General features: G+C 39.3%; 1 protein-coding gene across 1 annotated transcript in view; it reads left to right on the forward strand.

Annotated features, from left to right (window-relative positions):
- The window catches only part of znf831 (zinc finger protein 831), a 57,999-nt gene that overhangs the window by 11,540 nt on the left and 24,268 nt on the right, over positions 1–22,191 (forward strand). Inside the window, exon 3 of the mRNA XM_028811826.2 lies at positions 14,042–19,450. Coding sequence (XP_028667659.1) covers positions 14,086–19,450 — 5,365 coding nt within the window. The 5' untranslated portion in view covers positions 14,042–14,085. The remainder of the gene's footprint in view (positions 1–14,041; positions 19,451–22,191) is intronic.

Below are 22,191 nucleotides of genomic sequence, written 5' to 3' on the forward strand. Positions count from 1 at the left end.
CTTCTGAATAACAAGACTTTTTCGTATTGTGGCCTAAAAAGATCTATTTCAGACCTATATTTTCAGAGGGTGATATTCTAGAAATCTAAAGGATCCCCCAAACAAGCTCTAAGCAGAACTTTTCTTTTTAGAGATCAATCATGTTTTCCTAGTTACTCTCCCTTGTCACCAATTGTGACATTATGTCCTGGTTATCAGATGAGCCAGAATAAGTTTGGAGACTCTTTGATGCAGTTCTTATAAAGATTGAACAGGTGTTCTGCCCCTTGTCCTTTCTTCTACCTTGTGTGCCCTTGGCCACACCCATCTCTGTCTGTTGCTTAGCAACACATATTGTGCAGCAGTCACATGGTGAGTGGGATGGAGAAATAAGTAGAGGAGCTTTACACAGTGGCACTGCTCAAGCATTTTTATATTAGCCTTTGTAACAGCCATCATCTAGAACTTCCCCTTTGCTGGAGTGTATTTCAGAATTTTTTCTTTTTCTTTTTGCTGTTTGATTTTATTTTGTCTTTGGGATTCACAGATATAAACGGATTCTGATGTTCAGTGTTTTGTCCACTTGCAGGTTTTTGAGCCTGGTTAGTGGATTCACCATTTTGGATTTTTTTTCCACTGTATTCATCTGTGTTATCATTTTTGGATAACAGATTTACTGTATATAATGTAGCATTTATTTTTACCTTTGTTCACAGCTGTTTTCATGTTAGCCCATGCTACGCTTCACTCCAATTTGGGTTTGTATTGCTAGTTACTCTTTAAATGGAAACATACAGTATTACAGTCAGCAGTTAGTTTTTCTTGGAGGAAGTTGGTGTTGAGTGGCTGTACTGTGCACCCTTCAGATTCTGTTGGCATGTCTGGTTGGTGTGTGTCTGACTGTTACTCTGTGATATTCATATCTATATAGTCACCTGTCAGATGCCTTTAGCTTCTTCTGTCTTGTTCAGATTTCCCCTTACTCCTCCATTTTCTATTCTTTAGCTTAGTGTAAAACTTCCATGATGGAAGAGGCAGGGGAAATAAAAGAGGAAAACAGACTAGAACTCTTTGAACTAATATTGTGAGCTATAGTCTATATTATGTCTCAGGTGCCCACACTTCTAGTGTTTTTAGTTGTTAAAGTTTTGTCTGCCTTTTAATTTTGCATTTTCCTAGTGTTTTAATTCCTTTGCCTGGTTTTATTAACCTGGCACTATCTGGATTTCATACTTACACTATATGGCTAAACGTATGTGAGCACCCCTCCAAGTTATTAAATTCAAGTGTTTCATCTGTACCTATTGTTAATCAGTGCACAAAATCAAGCACATAGCCATGCAATCTCCTTTATCAAACATTGCCAATAGAATGTGTCATACTGAAGAGCAGTCACAAGTTAGTATGTGAAATTTCTCCTCGGCTAGATCTTTCGTGCTTGACTGAAAGTTCTGTTGTGAAGTGAAGCACAACAGCAGCTCAGCCACAAAGTGGCAGATCACGCAGACTAACAGAGTGCAGCTACCAAGTGCTAAACTTTGCATTGGGAACTTCAGGAAATAACAAGCTGCAAGCTTAAAATTACTATGCGAAACATTAAGCATCTGGAGCGGAGTAAAGTACACCACCATTGGACTCTGGAACAGTGCAAAAGTATTATCTGGAATGATGAATCACACCTTACTATCAGTCAGATGGATGAATATGGGTTTTGTGAATCCCAAGAGAAAGCTGTCTTCTTGTCTGTGTAATGTCTACTGTAAAGCTGGGTTGAGAAGAAACGATGGTCTAGGGCTTTTCTTCATGGTTTTGGGTAGGCCTGTTGTATCTAGAGAAAGGCACTATTATGGACACAGCAGACAAAGAAATTTTTCACAAATTTGTGCACTTCCAACTTTGTGGTAACAGTTTAGGGAAAGCCCTTGAATGATCCATTATGACTGTGCTGCTGTACGCAAAGCCAGCCTTTGTGCTGGATGTTTTGTCCTTTCAAGAAACAGGTTGTCGAATGAACACTGACTTCTAGTCTTCAAGTTGTTTATACCTTGGGGGCACTGGAAGGATCTATCTATCTATCTATCTATCTATCTATCTATCTATCTATCTATCTATCTATCTATCTATCTATCTATCTATCTATCTATCTATCTATCTATCTATCTATCTATCTATCTATCTATCTATCTATCTATCTATCTATCTATCTATCTATCTATCTATCTATCTATCTATCTATCTGTTTTCCTGAGTAATTTTCTAACTGCAGACTGCTGGTTTACTTAATTTGAACCTCGAAATGGAGTCACTTGACTGAGGTTTTAATTTTAATTGGTTTATTTTACATCCTTAGGTATAGCAATAGCTGTACATGGCATGGGGCCAGCAGAGGTTCAGCTAGGACAGAAATCCAAGAGCTCAATGTCCATGGGTACTTTTAAAGATAAGATGGACATTTTCTTAAGTAGGCTGTTGAAAGAGAGAGAGAGAAAAATCAACTTGGGTTTCCCTTTGTTGGTCACAAGAGCATAAAACTAAAGTTGTCACATAGAGCATAATTAATAATAATTCCTGTAGTGACAAAGTTGATTTGGATTTTGTTTATTCTTTGATATTAGTTCCTGACCCTGAAATGAATTTATAAGGTTTACTGATTGATCCCAATGTGAGAAAGGTGCTATATAGTGCCTGACCCGGCACTGACTGACGCAGACGCAAGTGTAAAATCCAGATAAGACTTTTATTTTCTTCAGCTGGAGGGCACGTCTTCCCCGTGAACCCCCCAGCCACAACACAGTCCCAAAAGCACTTAACCCACAACACACAATCCTCCACCTTGGCACCACCACTCCTCCCAGGCAACCTCGTCCTCTTCCTCCCAATTCTGGCTCTGAGTGGTGGTTGCCAGCCCTTTTATAGCCCACCTGGAAGTGCTCCAGGTGCTTGATCACCTGCTTCTGATTGCACTTCCTGGCAGGGCTGTAGAGTTGTCCAGGCCGGCTCAGGGACTCATGCAGCACTCCCTGGCGGCCACCCCAGATCCCAACAGGGCTGTGGAGAACTCCATCTCCCATGGAACCCTGCGGGAAACTGAGGCACCATCCTCAGCCAGGGAGGCTGCCACCAAGCATCCCGGGGGAGGTATTGAGCAGTCCATGATTGCTCCCCCGGAACATGTGTAGAAGGGGCGTCCCGGCCGGACATGGGACCCGGCCGCCCGCCACACCGAATAAAATGAACAATTAAAAGAATAATAGAGTACATGCAGGATGGATACAACAGCTATATCACAGTTCCAGGGCATCAAAACTAACCACCACACATCTGTACTGCCCCTAGACTATCACAAGTTTTTATTTGGGTTTAATCAGTAAATCTCACTCAGAGTACTGTCTCTGAGATTTTTGCACATTCTGGGTGTACATTCAGGTTTTCCTCCAACAACCCAATGACGAGAGTGTGAAGTTCATTGGGTCAGGTGTGAGTGAGTGTATGGGTGTGTGGATGTGGGTGGTCATCTAAAGTTGGCTCCTGGCCTCTTTCCAATGCAGCAAGATTTGATTTGGGCCCCTATGAGCCTGAATTGGATAAACCAGGTTTTATAATGAATGGCTTGATTGATGACAATTGCCTTAAAAAATAAGTTCATAGATCATTCATTAAATCAGAATCAGAATCACTTTTATTCCCAGTACTTAATGTACAGGAATTTAACTTGGTATCTTTGGAGATGCTTATAACATAGCATAACATCACATACAAATAACATAAGTTAAATAACATACATTATAAACAACTGCAAAATAGTGCAATTATAAAGGAAATGTGCAAAATGTAAAAACTTAAAACTTAGAAAAAAGTAGAAGACAGTCCAATGAAAAAGGTTGACCATAGTAAATAAAGGAGGAACTCTTTTTCAGGTTTATCTTGATTCCTTATGTAAGATTAGAAATTCTGCAGTGTCAGATAAATAACTGGCTTAAGAGTCACATTCTGTAAGTAAGTACCTGAAATCAATGAAATTCCCTTGTCACCAGTTCTGGCTTTCATTAATGCACTGAATGCAGACAAACGCTGCACTGTGACAGCTGCACATCACTTCCTTCTTGACACGGAGCCCGTGTGTCTAACCACAGAAAGAAACACCATCTTTACTACTCGATTGTCATGCAGTTTGGGTATGGTTTAAATTTTAGTATACATTTTATATAAAATTTCAAGCCTCCCAACAAGACCGTGAAGGCAATTGTCGAATGTACACAAATTTGTAATCTTTAAAGAATAAGCATTAATTAAAATGCATGGTTATATTCAAGGCACATTTTTTACAGGGCACAACAAATCACAATCAAAATATATCAGAAAAGCATTAATAAATGCTGTCATTTTTCCTTCAGGAGAAACCTGAAACTCAAAGAAGGGAAAACCCAATTGTGAATTTAGGAATGAATATTTTGTTTTATTTATTTTTACTTTTTAGGATTAGCCATTTTTTTACCACTTTGTATTGTTTTTTTATTTTTTTATTTTTAAGATAAGCACTTGATCAAGCAAAGACAAACATTTAGAACAGGCATCCTATTTGAACCTCCTCTGCCACAGCTGTACCTGCCTTCATGCATCAGCCTTTGCCCTCCCAGAGCATTGAAAATAAAAAGTTGACTCATGCAACGGCAAACAGCAAAGAGATGCATGCTAGAAATCTAGATTTTGGAAAGGATGTTTAGGAGAGCATTTGTCACCCAACATCAGAGGCAGCACAAAAGAAAAGAAAGGAGGAGGTAGAAACACAACATAACAGAAAATGGTGCAAAAAATGAGTCAGAAGAACTGTGGGAGAGTTAGATTCAGGCTAGATGAAACAATTCAAGGAGTTCTGAATCTTCAAAACCAACGCTATAAACCCCCATTAGCAATATAAGAGTTCAAAGGGATTTCATTTTCCTCCTGGGTCTGTAGGTTTAGCTCTTTCTTAAAATTAACTTTATCATGATGTACTGAACTTATCTTTAACTCAAATGCATAAAAACGTATCAGGTACATGTGTTTCACAATCTTCTGCTGCTTAGCAATGTTCTGCATGTTTTGGGATTCATTTCTGGTGTTTTTTTTCCCAGTTCACCACACTTCATTTCACTGCAGTGTTTAAAGCACTCTTCTAAATTGGTCGAAAAATTTCTTGCTCAGGAAACTGAACATTTTCATTTCTAAGGATGAAGTGATCATATTGATTTGGATCATAAACACAATTATCACCCACAATGTGGCAAATTGCTTAAAACATCCTCCCAACTCATCCTAAATGAATGATATGTTGGCATGATGCAAAGTATTATTTATGTAAATATGATAAAAGTATTGTGCATGTACGACACACAGTAGGTGCTCCTATAGGTGTAAAAGTCAAAAGAACTTCTCCCTTCCCATTTGGGTCTTACAACACAGTTTCCACAGAACAAAATATTTTGTTTTGTTAATCCTTGCTGAAATAAAAATAAAGGCCTTTACATTTACAAACTAAGAAATTTTTAATTCTAGAGTATCAAAGTCTGAAGAAGTGTTTTAAATCATATTGAAAAAATAATGGAAGGGAAGGGGACTTAAAACTAAACTCAGTTTCAGGACTGAATCATGAAACCCAAAGACACTGCAGAGGCATTTGTGAGACAGTATATCAGCTTCACTACAGGTACAAATTCTTTATTGATTTGGGGTGAAAATCAGGAAAGTATCACCTTCAAACTTATTTATTATTTAGAGACAGAAGAAGTAAACTTTTAAAATATAGAAATAATTTTCTTTACTCTTGTTTTCATTTACTATTCTTGGATCACTTTCTCATCTCAAACTATCACGTCTGTAGGTCTTAAAAAGTTACTCTGTTGTGACTAATACATTGTTTTCAAAGACATTATATTAAATGCTTTCATTTCCGGTAGTCATGGACAGAGCTCTGATATTTATTAGAGTTAAACTTGTTGTCACAAAAAAGTGACATATTTAGAGTGGGTACAGAAAATATTCAGACCCCCTTCACTTTCTACACAATTTATTGTTTTGTCAGTTTGGCCATCAATCCACTCTCAGTATTCCTTAATGACAAGGTGAAAACATGTTTTCTGGGGGGTTTGCAAATTTATGAAAAATCAAGCAATGAAATCTCATTCATATAAGTATTCCAACTCTCTGCAGTGGAAAGTGCTCAGGTGCATCCTGTTTGCTTTAATTCTTGTGCCCAGACCTTTATTGGAATCCACCTGTGGCAAACCGAGCTGAGTGGACATTGTTTATAAAGGCACACACCTGGGGATATGAGGTCCACAAATCACGCTGCATGTCAGGACAAAAAACCAAGCCATGAAATCCAAGGAACTCTTTGTAACCTTTGTGATAAAACTACAGTGAGGCATAGATCAGGGAAAGGGGATAATTCCATTTCCAAAGATCCTAGAAGCTCTTTGACCTCGATTATGGTGAAATGGAAGATGTTTGGAACCACTAGGACTCTTCCTAGTGTTCCCAGACAGACTGAGTAACTAGGAAATAAAAAACTTGGTCAAGGAAGTGACCAAGAACACAATGGTCATTCTAATAGAGATTCAGAAGTCCCCTGTTGAGATGGCAGCACTCTGTTATTTATGCCTTTAAAGTAAACGCCATCCTTGAGTAAAGGGCATACAGTATAAAGAACACTGAGAGCATGAGGAAAAAGATTCTCTGTTCTGATGAGACAAAATTTGAACACTTTGAGCAAAACTGAAAGAACTATGTTTGATGAAGGATGGGCACTGCTCATCACCTGCCTATTACCATCCCTACAGTGAAGTGTGGTGGTGGCAGCATCACATTGTGTGGGTGTTTCTCAATGGCAGGGACAAGGAGACTGGTCAGAACTGAGGGAAAGATGAATGCAGTCAAATACAGAGCGGTCCTTAAAGAAAACCTGCTCCAGAGTGCATGCGGCCACAGACTGAGGCAACTGTTCACCTTTCAGCATAACAATGACCCAAACTTTACAGCCAAAACAACACTGGAGTGGCTTAAGGACAAGTCTCTGACTGTCCTTGAGTGGCCCTGCCAAAGCCCAGACTTAAAGCCCATAGATCTGTGGAGAGACCTGAAGATGGCAGGTTACAGAGACATGTCATCCAATCTAATGGAGTTTAAGATGATCTGCTAGGAAGAATGGGATAAACTATCCATATCCAGGTGTGCAGAGCTTGTAGATGGTTACCCAATAAAGCTCAAAGCTGGAATTGATGCCAAAGGGGCTTCTACAAAGTACTGAATTAATGGTGTGAATACTTACATGAATGAGAGGTTTCAGTTTTTGATTTTTAACATTTTCAAACCTTTCTGAAAGCATGTTTTCACTCTGTCATTATGGGTTATTGAGTGTAAACTGATGGCAAAAATGATGAATGTATCCAATACAAATTAAATCTACAACACAATAAAGTGTGCAGAAAGTGAAGGGGTCAATACTTCCTGAATGGACTGTAAATTTGCAGACAAAGGAGACACTTGAGAGACCCAATTTGAAACATTTTATTAAAGTGTATCATTTTCAAAATTATGACCAGGCAGCCTCTTTGCATCCCACTTATAGAACACTGAAACAGATACATTTGCAATTGTGTTCTTCAGAACCCTTCATTTAAGAAATGCTGAGAAACAGTAACAGAAGGAAATTCAAAGCACACAAAATGACAAATACTTTTTTCTCTCTATGAGCCAACCTGAACAGGTGGCCAGTCTTATGACTGTAGGAGGGGGCAACTGGTCTGCCATTGATTTAGACTCCCACCATTGTCTCACCACTCATTTTTTATGTATCTCCTTGTCACTCTGCCAAAAAGCTATTCTCTCTGGTTGCTAACTTTAAAACAATTTGCTCCTGGCTTGAGGTAAAACTCTATAGCAGAACCTGGGTGCTACTCCCAATGTAACCCTCAATGAAGAGGCCACTTCACTGCCAGATCATTGTGATCCTCGAATAATGTGCATTGCTGATCTCTAGCAACCCCAATTGCTCCTAGGGTCTTTTTAGAATAAGAATAAAACTCAGGAAAACTACAGACTGTGGTCTCTTCAAAGGGTTCCTGAATAAGGATCTCTGTATAGTAAATTATGAAGATTTCCTCTTCCCTAAATGAAGGCCCTACACATTTATGGGCTCCCCATTATACCAGACCAACAATGAAATTTGATGTTATGACTTGGCTACACATTAGTTTCCTGTTGGGTTTAACACCAGTCAAAGAGATGGGAGGAGCCCCATGGTGTTTAGCAGGATTTAAAATCAGGGTGTGGACAACAGCGTGGTTTATTAAAATAAAGAACAATATATTGGGGTCCCTAGTAATCATGGGCCTGGGGACTTTAATCTCCATTTCCCCTCCTGCCAATCCTGCATGAAGGAGGTTGATTTTGATTTGACCTGTAAATTTAGCTGTTAAAGCTTATTTCCCAATTTATCACCATGATGATTTCAGCCACAGCAACGAGCACAGCTCAGGTTCTTCTGGAACTACATTTTATAAGAATTTGGTTTCACATGATAAATCAAGTCCAAGATCAAGCTTGTAATTGATTAATCAAATGATGGATGAAATTCTTTCATGGTGAAATACGTGGGAAAGCCTGGACTTGATACTATTGTAAGCTGGGGACAGATGGTGTCTTAATCCACCTCCTGTTTTTAGGAAGGAAGGACACCTTTATTGTCATTGTACCAGTACAATGAAATTGTAAAAGCTACTACTGTAAATGGTGCAAGTACATCAAACAATGATGAATAAATAATATAAAAAGCACACATCCTTTGACAAATAAATACAGTATATAAATAAATGGACAGGAAATTATTATTCACTAAATAATCATCATATGTACTGGAAAGGAAAAAAAAGTGACAGTTCTATGAGTTCTTGTCTTTTTGTGTTACTTTTAATGCTCTTGTAATGCCTGTCAGAGGGCAGTAGTGTGAACAGTGAGTGGCCAGGATAGGAAGGGACTTTAATAATTTTTCTGGCCCTGCCAAAGCATTGGGCACTGCATGTATCTTTCAGTTAAGGCAGGGAGCAGTCAATGATTTTCTCTGCCATGGATATTACCCTCTGCAGAGCTTTCCTGTCTGCTGCTGTTCAGCCAGCATACCATGTTTGAGCATTAGAAAGTCAACAGCAGCTTCTCCTTCATTTCCACTTTCCGGAGATGTCTCAGGAAAGCAGTCACTTCTGGGATGTTTTGACCACCACCAGAGTGTTTGCTGTCCAGGACAGGAACTCAAAAATGTAAGTTCCAAGGTGACCATCTCTACCAGATTCCTGTTGATGTATAGATGGTCTGGCTCTGCTCTGTGCCTCCTGAAGTCAATGACCATCTCTTTAGTTTTGTGGATATTGAGTAAGAGATTGTTCCTGGAGCACCACACACTGACAGCTACTGCACCTTGCTTCTGTATGCTGACTCATCATTACCAGTTATGAGATCTATCATGTTGGAGTTATCAGCGAACTTGATAATAGTGTTGCTGGAGTAATTAGATGAACAGTTATAAGTGTACAGGGCATAGAGAAGTGGGCTCAGTACACAGCCCTGAAGGGAGCCAGTATTAAGTGTGAGGGTGGAGGAGCTGTGGGGGTTAATTCTATCAGTTTATGGATAGCCAGTGAGGAAATCCTTTATCCAAGTACGGGGTGGGTTCAGGTTATACAACTTATCAATTAGTATGCTAGGGATGATTGTATTAAACGCTGAGCTATAATCGACAAATAGCATTTTTACATAGGTCCCTGAGTGTTCCAGATGGCTCATCACTTTATGGAGGGCTGTACTGATGGTGTCTTCCCTGCATCTATTTGACCTATAAGCAAACTGGTATGGATCGAAGGTGGAAGGGAGGCTGGCTTTACTGTGCTGAGCTATAAGTCTTTCAAAACATTTCATGACGGATGACATTAATGCAGTTAGTCTGTAGTCATTAAGGTTATTGATGACTGACTTTTTCAGGATAGGAATGATCATAGCCAACTTAAGATATGGGGGAGAATGGTGGCCTGCGTCAGTGACAGATTAAATAACTTAGTAAGGCTCCTGCCAACTGGTCCGCACAAGCCTTAAGTACCATGTCAAGTATGCTGTCTGGCCCAGCAGCTTTCCTCAGGTTCACTGTCTTGAGCACCTGTCTCACCTGAAGTTCCTGAAAAGTGAGAATGTTGCAGCTGGGAGTCAGTGGAGGCAGAGTATCAGTGTGAGACCGCTTTGTCTCAAAGTGGGCAAAGAAAAGATTTAGTTCCTCTGCCAAAGATGCATCAACACATATGTATTGCTTCTGTAGCTGGTGATTTGTTGTATTCCTTACCATACCTGCTGTGGTTTATTGTCTGTCAGGTGGGACTCTACCTTGCTCATAGACCATCTTGGCAGTTTTGATGCATCACCTCAGATTTGCTTCTGCTGTACTGTACTGGGCCCTACCCCATGACCTGAAGGCAATATCTCAGGTTCTCAACAGAGACTGAACCTCATTGGTCATCCACGGTTTTTGGTTAGGGTAGACCTATGGCAAGCCGAATTAAAATTTAGAGATATCTCAAAATGAATTTCAGATATCTTAAAATGTAATTTACTTTTTAAGATATCTGAAACTCGCTTTGAGATATCTTTAAATAATTTCCTTCACATTTTAAGATATCTGCAATACATTTTGAGATATCTCAAAAGCTTTTCAAGATATCTCAAATACATTTTCAAATATCTCAAAATAATTGTGTCTGCATTTCAAGATATCTCAAATGAATTTTCAGATATCTTAAATTGACCTTTCATGCATTTTAAAATATCTTAAATACATTATAAGATATCTCGAAATCATTTCCTATAAAACTGCCTATTATTTCAATGGAACTTCTTGTTTATTATAAGGTATCTTAAAATGTATTTGAGATGTCTTGAAATGAGCAGGAAGTGATGTTGAGATATCTGAAAATGTATTTGAGATATCTGAAAATGGACAGGAAGCTGTTTTGAGATATCTGGAAATGTATTTCAGATATCTTAAATTGTATTGTAGATATCTGAAAATGCTATTGAGATATCTTGAAATAATTGAGTGTCCTTTTAAAGATATCTTAAAATACATTTTAGATATCTTGAAATACAATTTGAAATATCTTGAAATACATTGTTAGATATCTGAAATGAAGCAGAGACCCATTTTAAGATATCATGAAATTAATTTTAGATATCTGAAAATGTATTTTAGATATCTCAAGCAACAGAGAATTTTAAGTTATCTTAAATGCTTTTTGAGATATCTTAATTATATTTCAAGATATCCTAAAATACCTTTGTGCACATTTTAAGATATCTCAAATAGATTTTCAGATATCTGAAAAAAACTTCCTGTGCATTTCAAGATATCTCAAATGCATTTTGAGATATCATACAATAGACAGGAAGTCCCATTGAAAGACTAGGAAATTTTACATGAAGTTGTTTTGAGATGTCTCAAAATGTACTTGAGATATCTTGAAATGCACAGGAAGTTATTTTAAGATATCTCAAAATGTATTTGAGATATCTCAAAATGCACAGGAACCTATTTCAAGATATCTCGAATTACATTTAAGATATCTTAAAATGCATTTCAGATATTTCAAAATGTACAGCACATTTCATTTCATTTCATTTCATTTCAAGATATCTTGAAATCTATTTTTTGATATCATAAAATGCTTTTTAGATATCTTAATATAGATGCATTTTTAGATATCCATTTCCAACCCGCTGAATCCGAACACAGGGTCATGGGGGTCTGCTGGAGCCAATCCCAGCCAACACAGGGCACAAGGCAGGAACCAATCCTGGGCAGGGTGCCAATCCACCGCAGATTTTTAGATATCTGTAATTCAATTTAAAATGCATTTCCAGATATCTTAAAATTAATTTTGAGATTCAGTTAGCGGTTGTTAAGCATCTGCATGTAACTTTATATCTTGAAAGAGGCATAATGTGGACAAATAATGTTTCATTTTAAAGACTGATTTTGATGTTTCTGATTTATTTTATTAGTCAGTCATGCCACCATAAGAATAGTTCAGTTTCTTGTCTTCAGTGCTTATTTCCCTTCTGATACTATTGTCTACTTTTGGTTACCCTTGCTAGACAGCTATTGGCTCATTCTGTGTTAAATCTGCCATTTACAAAGGTTTAGCACTACACATGTGCATGGTCAGTGAATGAAAAAATGCTCCATGGTGTGGAAAATACACATAGTTGTTACCAGAATTAGTTTGTTTTAGACAGATCCACAACATTCTCCACTTTGCTCTGTCTATGGTTTCTTTTGCTTGTCTCATATCTTGTTTAATCTGGTCCATCCATCTTGTTTTTGGTCATCCACATGACTGATGTCCTTCTAAGGATTTACACAGAACCATTTTTGCTGCTGAATGATCATCACCACGGAGCACATAAACATACCAATGAAGACGAGCTTCACATATCTGCCTGCAATTGGAGTGACTACCATAATTTTCTGAATGTATTTGTTTATTATGTGGATGAGACAAGTCAGGCCAAGTGACCACTATAGCATCCTCATCACCGTCAAGTCAAGCACTCTCTTGTGTTTACTAGATACTGGCCGACATTCCACACTATATAGGGTATGACCAGGCACACCACAGTTTTATAGACCTTTACTCTGATATGGATTGGCATCCTTCAGTTGCAAAGAGCTGTATTTTAGCCATGTGGCATTAGCACATGCTCAGGTCTTGAAGGGGTATGGCCATCTCCACAGACAAGTGAGACAAGGTATTTGAATTGTGTAGTTTTGATTAGGTTCTTGTTCATCAATACTTTTGGCACATTCCATTCATAGGCCTGCATTACACATGCTCTGTCTTCTAAATGTTGAGTCTCATCACGTTTTCTTCAAGCCAGGATTTCTACTCTGAGGTTCAAGATCTTGGCACATTTTTTTGTGGGAAAGACGTCATTGACATTAAGAAGAATACATGGATGTGGTGCTTAGATGTCAATGGTTACCTGGCCAAAATAGCAGAGTTTATATCCTTGATCAATCTCCCTCTTCTTTTGATATATCCACTTTGTTTCTTGCAAACAAGGGATATCAATAAATTCTCTTTAAAATGCCAAATAGTTTACAGCTACGTCCTATGGGCGTGCCAACATTGAAGATAGCTGTTGTCGTCATTATTGTTGTTATTGCTGTTAGATTAGTTTCTCAGCCTGCCCATTATATGTGTCGGTAGCCCTTGTATGCTATCCACATTGTTCAGGCAACAATGAACCTGTTGGGGTACACCCTAGCGTAGCAAACTGAATTTTGAATCGATGTTGTCATTTTTGATGCAACATAATAGGTACTCCAAACAACGTGTCACTCTGCCTGATGTTGTACACCCCCCCAATCCCTAACCCCCCCCCCCCCCCACCTCCCAAGGTTCCAGGGGTCCGTGTGTCCAGAAGACACCAAAAGGAGGTGGTGGTAGAATTTTTCCAGCTTGCTCACAGAAATAGCTAATATGCACAAAATACAATGCTATCAATAAGGGTATTGGTAACACTGATCTATTAGAATTCATTCAGTTAAACAGTGAATCACATATTCAAGCAAACTAGTGGGAATTAAGTGAAAGTGCATTCAAGATGTAAGCCAGGTTGCACTTCTTGTAGTTTAGAACTGGGAGCATCGCTGAACAAGTTTCTTGGCAACAGTAGCAAGGGATATGTCAGGTAAGCTGATTTGTGTTATTTGTTAAATAATATGATGTGTTTTAATACATTCAGATTACATTTGACTCTTGTCCTTTAAGATAGGTTGATTACATAAATTTACAGATATTTACTTATATACACACCATATATTTAAAAAAAAGAAGACTATGGCCATATTGCTCTCTACATGTTTTGTATGTACACATTTATAAATTAATATGGCAAATACTTATAATGCACTTGAGACCAAAAAGAAAGAAATCCTGAGAAGGCTGTATTAAGCTTTGCTAACAAAATGATGTCTCCTCTACAGGTAATTAGTGCCCTTGTGATCAACAACACAAGAAACTGGTTTCTATGGATACAGCCAAGCAGAAGCATTTAACAGCTCTTGGTTCTAAAGATCCCCGGGTGCAGGAGAGTCTGCCTGAGCACAGCAGTAACCTAATAGACCCGTCTGAACAGCCGGGTCTGTCCACAGTTTATGTAAATGCACTTGGAGTTCCCTTGTACCATCAGCAGCCTCCAATATGCAGAAAGATACCATCAGTACAGCTTTCTTTCCCTCACTTGGCCACTAGTGTAGGCCAGGGCAGTTTCCCTCCTCAGCTGCCAACCTTGGCATTAAGTATTGTCAATGGGCTGCCTGTTCTTCTCAATCAGAAGCTGGTCAACATGCCACCGGCAAGGGCCAAGAATTCGGGAAAGCATGTGTGTGTACATTGTGGCCGGGACTGCCTCAAACCTAGTGTACTAGAGAAACATCTTAGATGTCACACTGGAGAGAGACCATACCCTTGTGCTACTTGTGGAATTGCATTTAAAACACAGAGCAATCTCTACAAACATAAGCGCACCCAAGCTCATGCCCGTATGTCCTGTGATGCAAACTCTACTGGCAGCAGGGAAGAATCTCTCAGGACAAGTGAGTCAACCTCAGAAATCCATTCTACTGAAGAATTTAATGTAATGATCCCTGGAAAGAAGGAGGTAGCTCCCCTCAAAGTAGAAATGGGCTTGACCAAAGAGCTGACTGAGAGGTGCAGAGATAGGTTAAATACAGGGAGGGCTCTTCGACATGCTGCTTTAGTTGGACTCATATTGGCTCCCGGTACTAGAGAGGAGGATGACCCATCATCTGATCATCAACAAGGTGTCCCAACAAATGAGGTTTCAGATCTACAACTTCCCACAATAGGACCACCACCGAGAAAGGGAAGAATGAACCAGCTAACACATCTGCCAAGTCGGCACACTCCACTTCAAAGGCAGGAAGCAACATATTTTTCCAAGCAGTGGAACAGCAGGTCCACAAGTGGGAAATCCCTGAGCCATGACAGCATAGATTCTGGGTATCTCTCCCACTCTGAAAGTGGAGAACAACAGTCATGGGTGTGCAGCCCAAACGGTAGTCTTCTGGAGCAGAGTGTAGAATCCATTACAGATATTTCTTTGGCAGAACAACCTGAAGGAAAAGCTTTGGCAGTAATGAAAAGTTGTTCTGAGAAGGAGACTAGTGAAGCCATGAAGACAGCGCCACCATATGAGAAAAATCAGTTGGAAGCCCGTATCTTAAAGCTGATTTCTGATAATGATGCACTAGTTGAGGACAAGTGCCTGGAAAATGTACGTCCTAGAAAGACGCTGCTCTCCAAGCAAGGAAGTATTGATCTTCCCATGCCCTACACCTACAAGGATTCATTCCACTTTGACATGAAGGCCAGTAAAAAGACTTCTGTGAGATGGAGCTACAGCCCTGGCATGTCTAAGCAAGGACTATTCAACTCCGGTCAATGCTCGACACCTCAGGATCACTTCCCTCTTACAAGAAGTAGCTCCTTGCCATTTGTTGGGACCAATTCAGATTGGAATCAGATGCCTTCCGATAGTTCAAATTATCAAGATGGAGTTTTAAGACGGAGGGTTAACTCGGGCCTGAGTCACACTGGTGGTGCTATCAGACAGTCAGGAGATCTGCAGTCCTCCCACCCACGATCTCTAGTGAGACAAGGTGCTGTAGATTGCTGTCAGGTTGTCGAAAGCCTTCATAAGTCATTTGCTCCTGAAGATGGCAGCCAAGGAAGTCTGGGTTCAGATGGGCCTGAGCCATGTGATGTTTCCTGTGAATCAAGCTGTGGGAAATCTCGTCGAAAGAAAACACAAAAGTTTTCTTATAATAAGTGGTACATGTATGGGGATGGAATTTTCAAAAAGTTATATCAAACAAAGAAAGAAGACAATCATAATGTTAAAGTTGTTGATGGAGGTGACAAAATCATGAAATGTTCAGGTAAAAGTTCCTTTGATGCCACAGTCAGTAAATCTTTTATGTTACATGGGCATGATAAGTTAGGGTCAACCAGTGATAGGCCAGCTTCTGAAACACCTGGGCATTTACTCAATGGTCCAAGTCAAGAGGTCACCCTATCACCACAAATAAATAGATTAGAATCAAAAAATGTTACAGTCAGTCATAATGTGACAGACTTTAAAGTGTCCTTCACCAGCCCAGCGGAAACAATGGTTACTCACAAGGAAATCAGGTCTCTGGATCCAGCACTTGCTGCTATGGGCCATAAATTTTCAAGCAGTCTAACGAATAAATGTCATTCAAATAAATATTTTCAGAAATCTGAAGAAAACTGCCTTGAAATCTCACATATCCAAGATGAAGAACAGTGTAGCAGTTTCTTGCCTTCTGCCATAACCAATATCAGACATGCATGGTCTTCAGACACGTGTCTCCCTGAAGACTTGGCCCAGAACGACAAAGCTGCATCTTTGAGGCACCTTCCCTCAGAAAGTAAGAAGCAGAAAACAGACTTTACAGGTGTCACTAGTTCTAATTTAGCAGAATGGGACATCAGGGCTGACAGGATACCTGAAGAGTCTGCTTGGGCACACTTAAGAGAAACTACAATTACATCATCTTTAAATACACAAAGTGAGGGAAGAACAGAGTTAACAACAATTAAGGCAACAGTAGGTCAATATGCTGAGAACCCCATAAAAAGAAATAGTCTCAGTCTGGGTGTCACAGACCAAAGTGTCTTAAGGAAACCCCAAGAACCTATGCTTCCATATGCACCAGCTCAGGAAATATTGACTTCTTCATGTCATAAAGTCAAATTTCATAATGAGACCAAGATAAACTTCCTTCCAGTATATCAACTAGAGCTTCCACCTATTACTAAACAAGTAAGGAACTCAGATAGCTTGTCGTCAGCATTCCCAGAAGGCACCTCTTCTTTGAATTCCTCTGCTGCCTTGCTATCAAATCCATCTTTGGTTTCTTCTGCACAAGATGAAAGCGGTGAAAATCAAGCCTCGACCAATGATATCAGCCTTTCTGAAAAGATGGAAAGCCAGACTCAAGACATTCCCTGTGTGCAGGAACTCCTTAGGCACAGTCAGGTGACTCCTCAATGTGAAACTACCCAGCCTGTCAAAACTATGGAAGAGCATTCCACTCCGAACAAATCTTTTGAATCTTTCACAGAAGATCTTTCTTCTGTAAGAAATGACATGAGCAATAAATGTCTACAGCCACATGAACCTATTCAGACTGTATGTGAGTTGACCTTAAAGCAGAAAGAGAGCAGTGCATGGGGTCAAAGCAATTCAGCTGAACTCATTTCTGTGCAGCAATCTTGTAGTCAGCACACAGCATCTCAGCATCAGGGACTTCCAGCACAGAAGGGCAATGAACAACACATTTCAATGTTTAACCCCAATACCTGCTTGCCTGAGCAGTGGCGCACACAGCCATCATCTTCAGCACCGGAAAATAGTCATGCTGGACACAAACAAAAGGCTTCTATTTGTAACCAGACTGTCCCATTTTACACTGACTATACTGACTTTCACATTTTCAGAGGAAGCAACATTTTACAGCAAAACTGCAAACAAACATGCCAGGCAAACTTGTGTAGAAAAATGTCAGGCCAAATGTCATCTCTACAGCTTTCAGCCAGAAGCCAACACACATGTATGGAGGAGGCTGACTCACCAAGCAGTCCATCTGTCAATAAAACAGTTCTTCAAGTTCAAACATTTACATCTGCCACTGGTGTCTCTCAACAAACACTTAAGGAGTCAGAGAAAATGTCTTGTCAAAAGCTGGCCTCTTTAGAAGTGGAGTCACAATCACCATTACGTGAATTTTCGGACAAGTCACACAACCATCTCCCATCCCGGGGAGAACCAGAAAAACTCAGAGAATGTTGTTACAGGCAGCAGAGTCCATATAATATTCAGGGATGTGCTGATCCAATGAAATACAGTCTGATGAGGCAAACATCTAATAAGAATTCAGAAGTCCCCTCAAACTTTTCATTTGTCCACACTAACTGCAATGCCGGTGAAAGTAACTTGTCCAAAAATAAACAGATTTTAATAGGTCCTAATAATACACATCAAGTCCAAGAATATTCTCCACAGAAGGGTTGCGAACAAACCATCTCATGCCAATCCTTACCGTCTTGTATTTCATCATGCCCTTTTTTGCCTCAGAAGATCATAGATGCCCCAAATCAATATGCAGTCCCAATTCCTGAAATGTCAAGGAGTGGACAAGAGATTCTTTCATCCAAAACAGGCACAAGGGAACAGCTTTCTATAGTACTGGGGACATATACATCTCCAATAACCAACAGGAGTAGACATACAGAACAAAATTTTTTATTCCATGCAGCATCAGGATCAATCCCCCAAAACACATATGATCGTATAAATGAGAAGGATCCAGCAAAATCTTACATCTGCAAAGTATTGTCAAGAACTACACAACATTCCAAGGTTAGTCTGCAACAGAGTACCATAAGTGCAAATTCTGGAAAGCACCCACTGGCCACCATAAACAGCTCAGCATGCCTGAAACATTTAACTAATATTTCTGATGAAAGCAAAATCAGCTTGGAAGACTTGAACCAGCACTTCTCTGTTGTTCCTGGGTCTATTTTAATTCAGCCCAGGACTGATTCAGAAAGAGAGCAACTCAGGCACATTAATCCTGTTTCCAGTTTCAGTGAAATGCCTTCAGAAAGCAATGTACTTGACTCAAAAGGTTGCCACTGTCACTTGACTCCAAGCAGTCCAGCTCTGCAGTTCGAGAAAAATGAGTCCAAACAAAGAAGTCAGGTGACCATCCTAAAAGATGATGCTAGCCAACCTAAATCTCCTAGTCAAGAAGAAAATCAAGTGACCACAACTGAGCCCTTCTCCTCTGGAAGTTCTTTGATGGAAACTGAGATACCCAAAGAACAACATAAAGAATGCCAGCCTTTTATTTATTCTTTCAAGAAGCTAGAATGGAAAACCAGAACAGAAAGAGTATTTCCTCCACATATGTTACAGGAAACTAAGCAGGAATCCACACTCAGTGAAGAAGGCCTGGTAAGGCCTACCCAACAAGTTCAAGCTACAACACTAGGAATAGGCTCTGCTCAGGTAACGACTGAAAGACTAGAGCAGTTCCAGAATCTGAAGGAAGGTGAAGCTTGTGTTTCAAAAGTGAGTAGCAACCTCCTACATAAATCTGATCCATGCAGTCCACTGTGGGATGCTAGCATAACAACCATTAGACAGAAGGCTCTAAACATCGCAACTGTCACAAAGTATGCTACCCCACCAGCACTGCTACATGAATACACGGACATAACTGAATATCCTCCAATGGGCACCCATGAGGAGGAACACAGATACCTGCACAAAGGACCTTCAGGTAGGCATTCAGCAAGTTTCCAATATGACCGCAGAACTCTAAAGTCAGGGTACGGCTCACAGATGATCTGTGTAGTTGTACACTTATTTTCAGTAGTTTTATGTAAATTTTATGATTTATATATAAGTTATACACATTGACTGTTGTACGCTGATGGTGTCTTAGTTATATGACATGCAGTGTCATCTGCACATACACAACTTGAAAATGACTTCAGGGTAGTAATCTTATGGACCCCAAGTAATTCAATGTGATTTTCTGTTTCCTGGCTTTTGTTTCAAAATTCGGACCTTGCATTTTATTTATGTCTTTGGGTTTAATGATAGATAAGATTTATGCGTTACCTAGGACATTTGACCAAATTATTTTAAAAGAACTTGCTTTCCATCTCTGCACTGCAATATTAAGTATTTTGGAGATATGAAATTTACAGCTCTTTCAGGGCCATCGTTCCAGTTAATGATACTCGGAGGCAATGGACCATTTAGTTGATGATTCAAGTGATAATGGATATAAGAACACAGCTGCATTGGGACATTGTAGCTATTAGTTAGACAAATGAGCCTGATGGATTCCTCTCACTTGTCAAATTTCTTGTGTTCTTATGTACAGTAAAAAAAAAGAAATCTGGCGTACAGACAGGAGTCTTTTGACCATCAGTTTAGAGCACATTTCCTTAAAATGTGAAGGGTTGTTGTACTGTCTGATGCTTTTCATTGCTACTTATTGTCTGATAAGCTTCTTATTTCTGGGGAACAGGAATAAGATACAATATGTCATATTTGGCAAAGATAGCTTTTTTTTTGTTGGGCCATTTTGTCCACGCTTAACAGGTGTCACATTTCTATTGATTCTGGTTTATTTGATTGTTTATTTCAAATGGTCTGTGGTGTCTCTGCGTTAAGGGTGGATGGGATGCCATCATCCCGATCTCTCTGCAGATGGCAACTAAATTGCCATAAACATGTTTTTCTAATTTTCTATGACATGATCAATGCAAATTCACATCTACGAAAAGTATGTCTTTTTGGAGTGTGTCCAATTTTCTTTATACTTGTTTCTGGGTTACTTGGGCAGTTCCTTGGCCTCTGCTATGTTCTTAGTATATCTTTGCTCATGTGTGCGTATTTGCAGGATGAACTACTTAGTTCCACCCTGGGTTTTGAAAGCTACAGTTCACAGGCTGATTTATGACACAATTTAAAGGGTGCATGAACTTGTGCATGTCATCATTATTATCATGAATCCAATTACTTAAATGTAATTTATTACTTTTCCCACTGGGCAGGAATTGGAAATTGGTCTATATTCATTTCAGTTTCTGCTTTTGGTGTTGTATATCTGATGTGTTGATACTGAGATATCTTTTAATTCTGTCATTTCGTGGTGGTATTCAAGGACAACATCATATGTTGATAGATCTGTTTTGGGTGATTTGTATGGCATTATTTTATCACTGGTGCTGCTGTCTTCATCACTCCTTCAAGTAAAGTGTGCTAAGGAGTCTCCTTCCCTGGCCACCCTTCAATGTCACTGTCTTGATCTTTCTGGACTCCACATTCTCTTGGCTGTCTTGTCCACTGCCCACAAGTTCACACCACCAGCTCTTCCTCATGTCATAAACTTCAGAGTTCCTAAGTACAAAGTCCCAAAATACTGTAGTAAAAAGCCCCACAGGTGGAACTACCTGTCAACCTTTGGCTTGGAGCAAATAAAGGGGCAAATAAATAATCTTTAGAAATAAAAATGTTTATTTTCCAAAAATGCTCTGTAACAATCATATCTCTGAGAAGCATGAAAAGGCTCAGAAGGAGTTCCCTGAAATAAGCAATCCAGTAGCAAACAATTCCCAAAAAATTAAATTCAAAGAGAAATTATAATCCAGTAAATCCATAATAAACAATCAATAATCTCACCAGCACAAGTGCATACTATGTACTGTAAGGGACTGTATATTTCTTCAGCCTATATAGGATTGAGGATGGTCTCTTGACGGAGATGAACAAGTGGCCCCACCTTTCAGAGAACCACACACAAAATACAAGGTACATAACAGAACAAGCAGAGACACAAAGAAATTAAATTATACACAAAACCAATAAAAAACAGAGAATAATGCAAATAAATTACAAAAGTAACAATATTAACATAGACAAAAGAATTAAAAATTAATATAAGTGACATAAAACAGGAATCTGAGCCCCAGCTAGGAGAGGAACACTGGTTGAAATATAACAACTCCCTCCACTCACCTGGGGTCAGAGGCAACACCATCTTTTACGCATTCCCCAACTCCATCAGCTGATCCAAGCCAAGATCTTACCTGAGACTTGCTAGCAGCCACATACCCATGTCAATGGATCTACATAGTGGAAGGAGTCTTGTAAGTGCTACTCGATAGGCACTTGATCATCTGTCCCTCTATTTTCCTCACAGACAGGTCGGCTCTGTCCCTTCTGACGACATTTCTCCCCTGACAAAATTTTCATTCCAAATACGCCGCTGCTAATGGTTTTTAAATGTGATCATTATATTCTTGATGTCATCATGACACAATTTCATTTATATTTGGTTTTCTACTCTTTGTCACCATTTTAATGGTTGCAGCCATATTGTTTACTGTTAATATGCCTGTTGCCAGTTACACGTGACATATGTTGGCCAAAGCCAGCTTACATAAGATGGATGAAACTCACAAAGGCAAGAATTTTTGTTTAGTTAGGGAAATGAAATATCTTTGA

Source organism: Erpetoichthys calabaricus, chromosome 10 (genome assembly GCF_900747795.2).
Source record: "Erpetoichthys calabaricus chromosome 10, fErpCal1.3, whole genome shotgun sequence".
In the NCBI taxonomy this organism is placed as follows: Eukaryota; Metazoa; Chordata; class Cladistia; order Polypteriformes; family Polypteridae; genus Erpetoichthys; species Erpetoichthys calabaricus.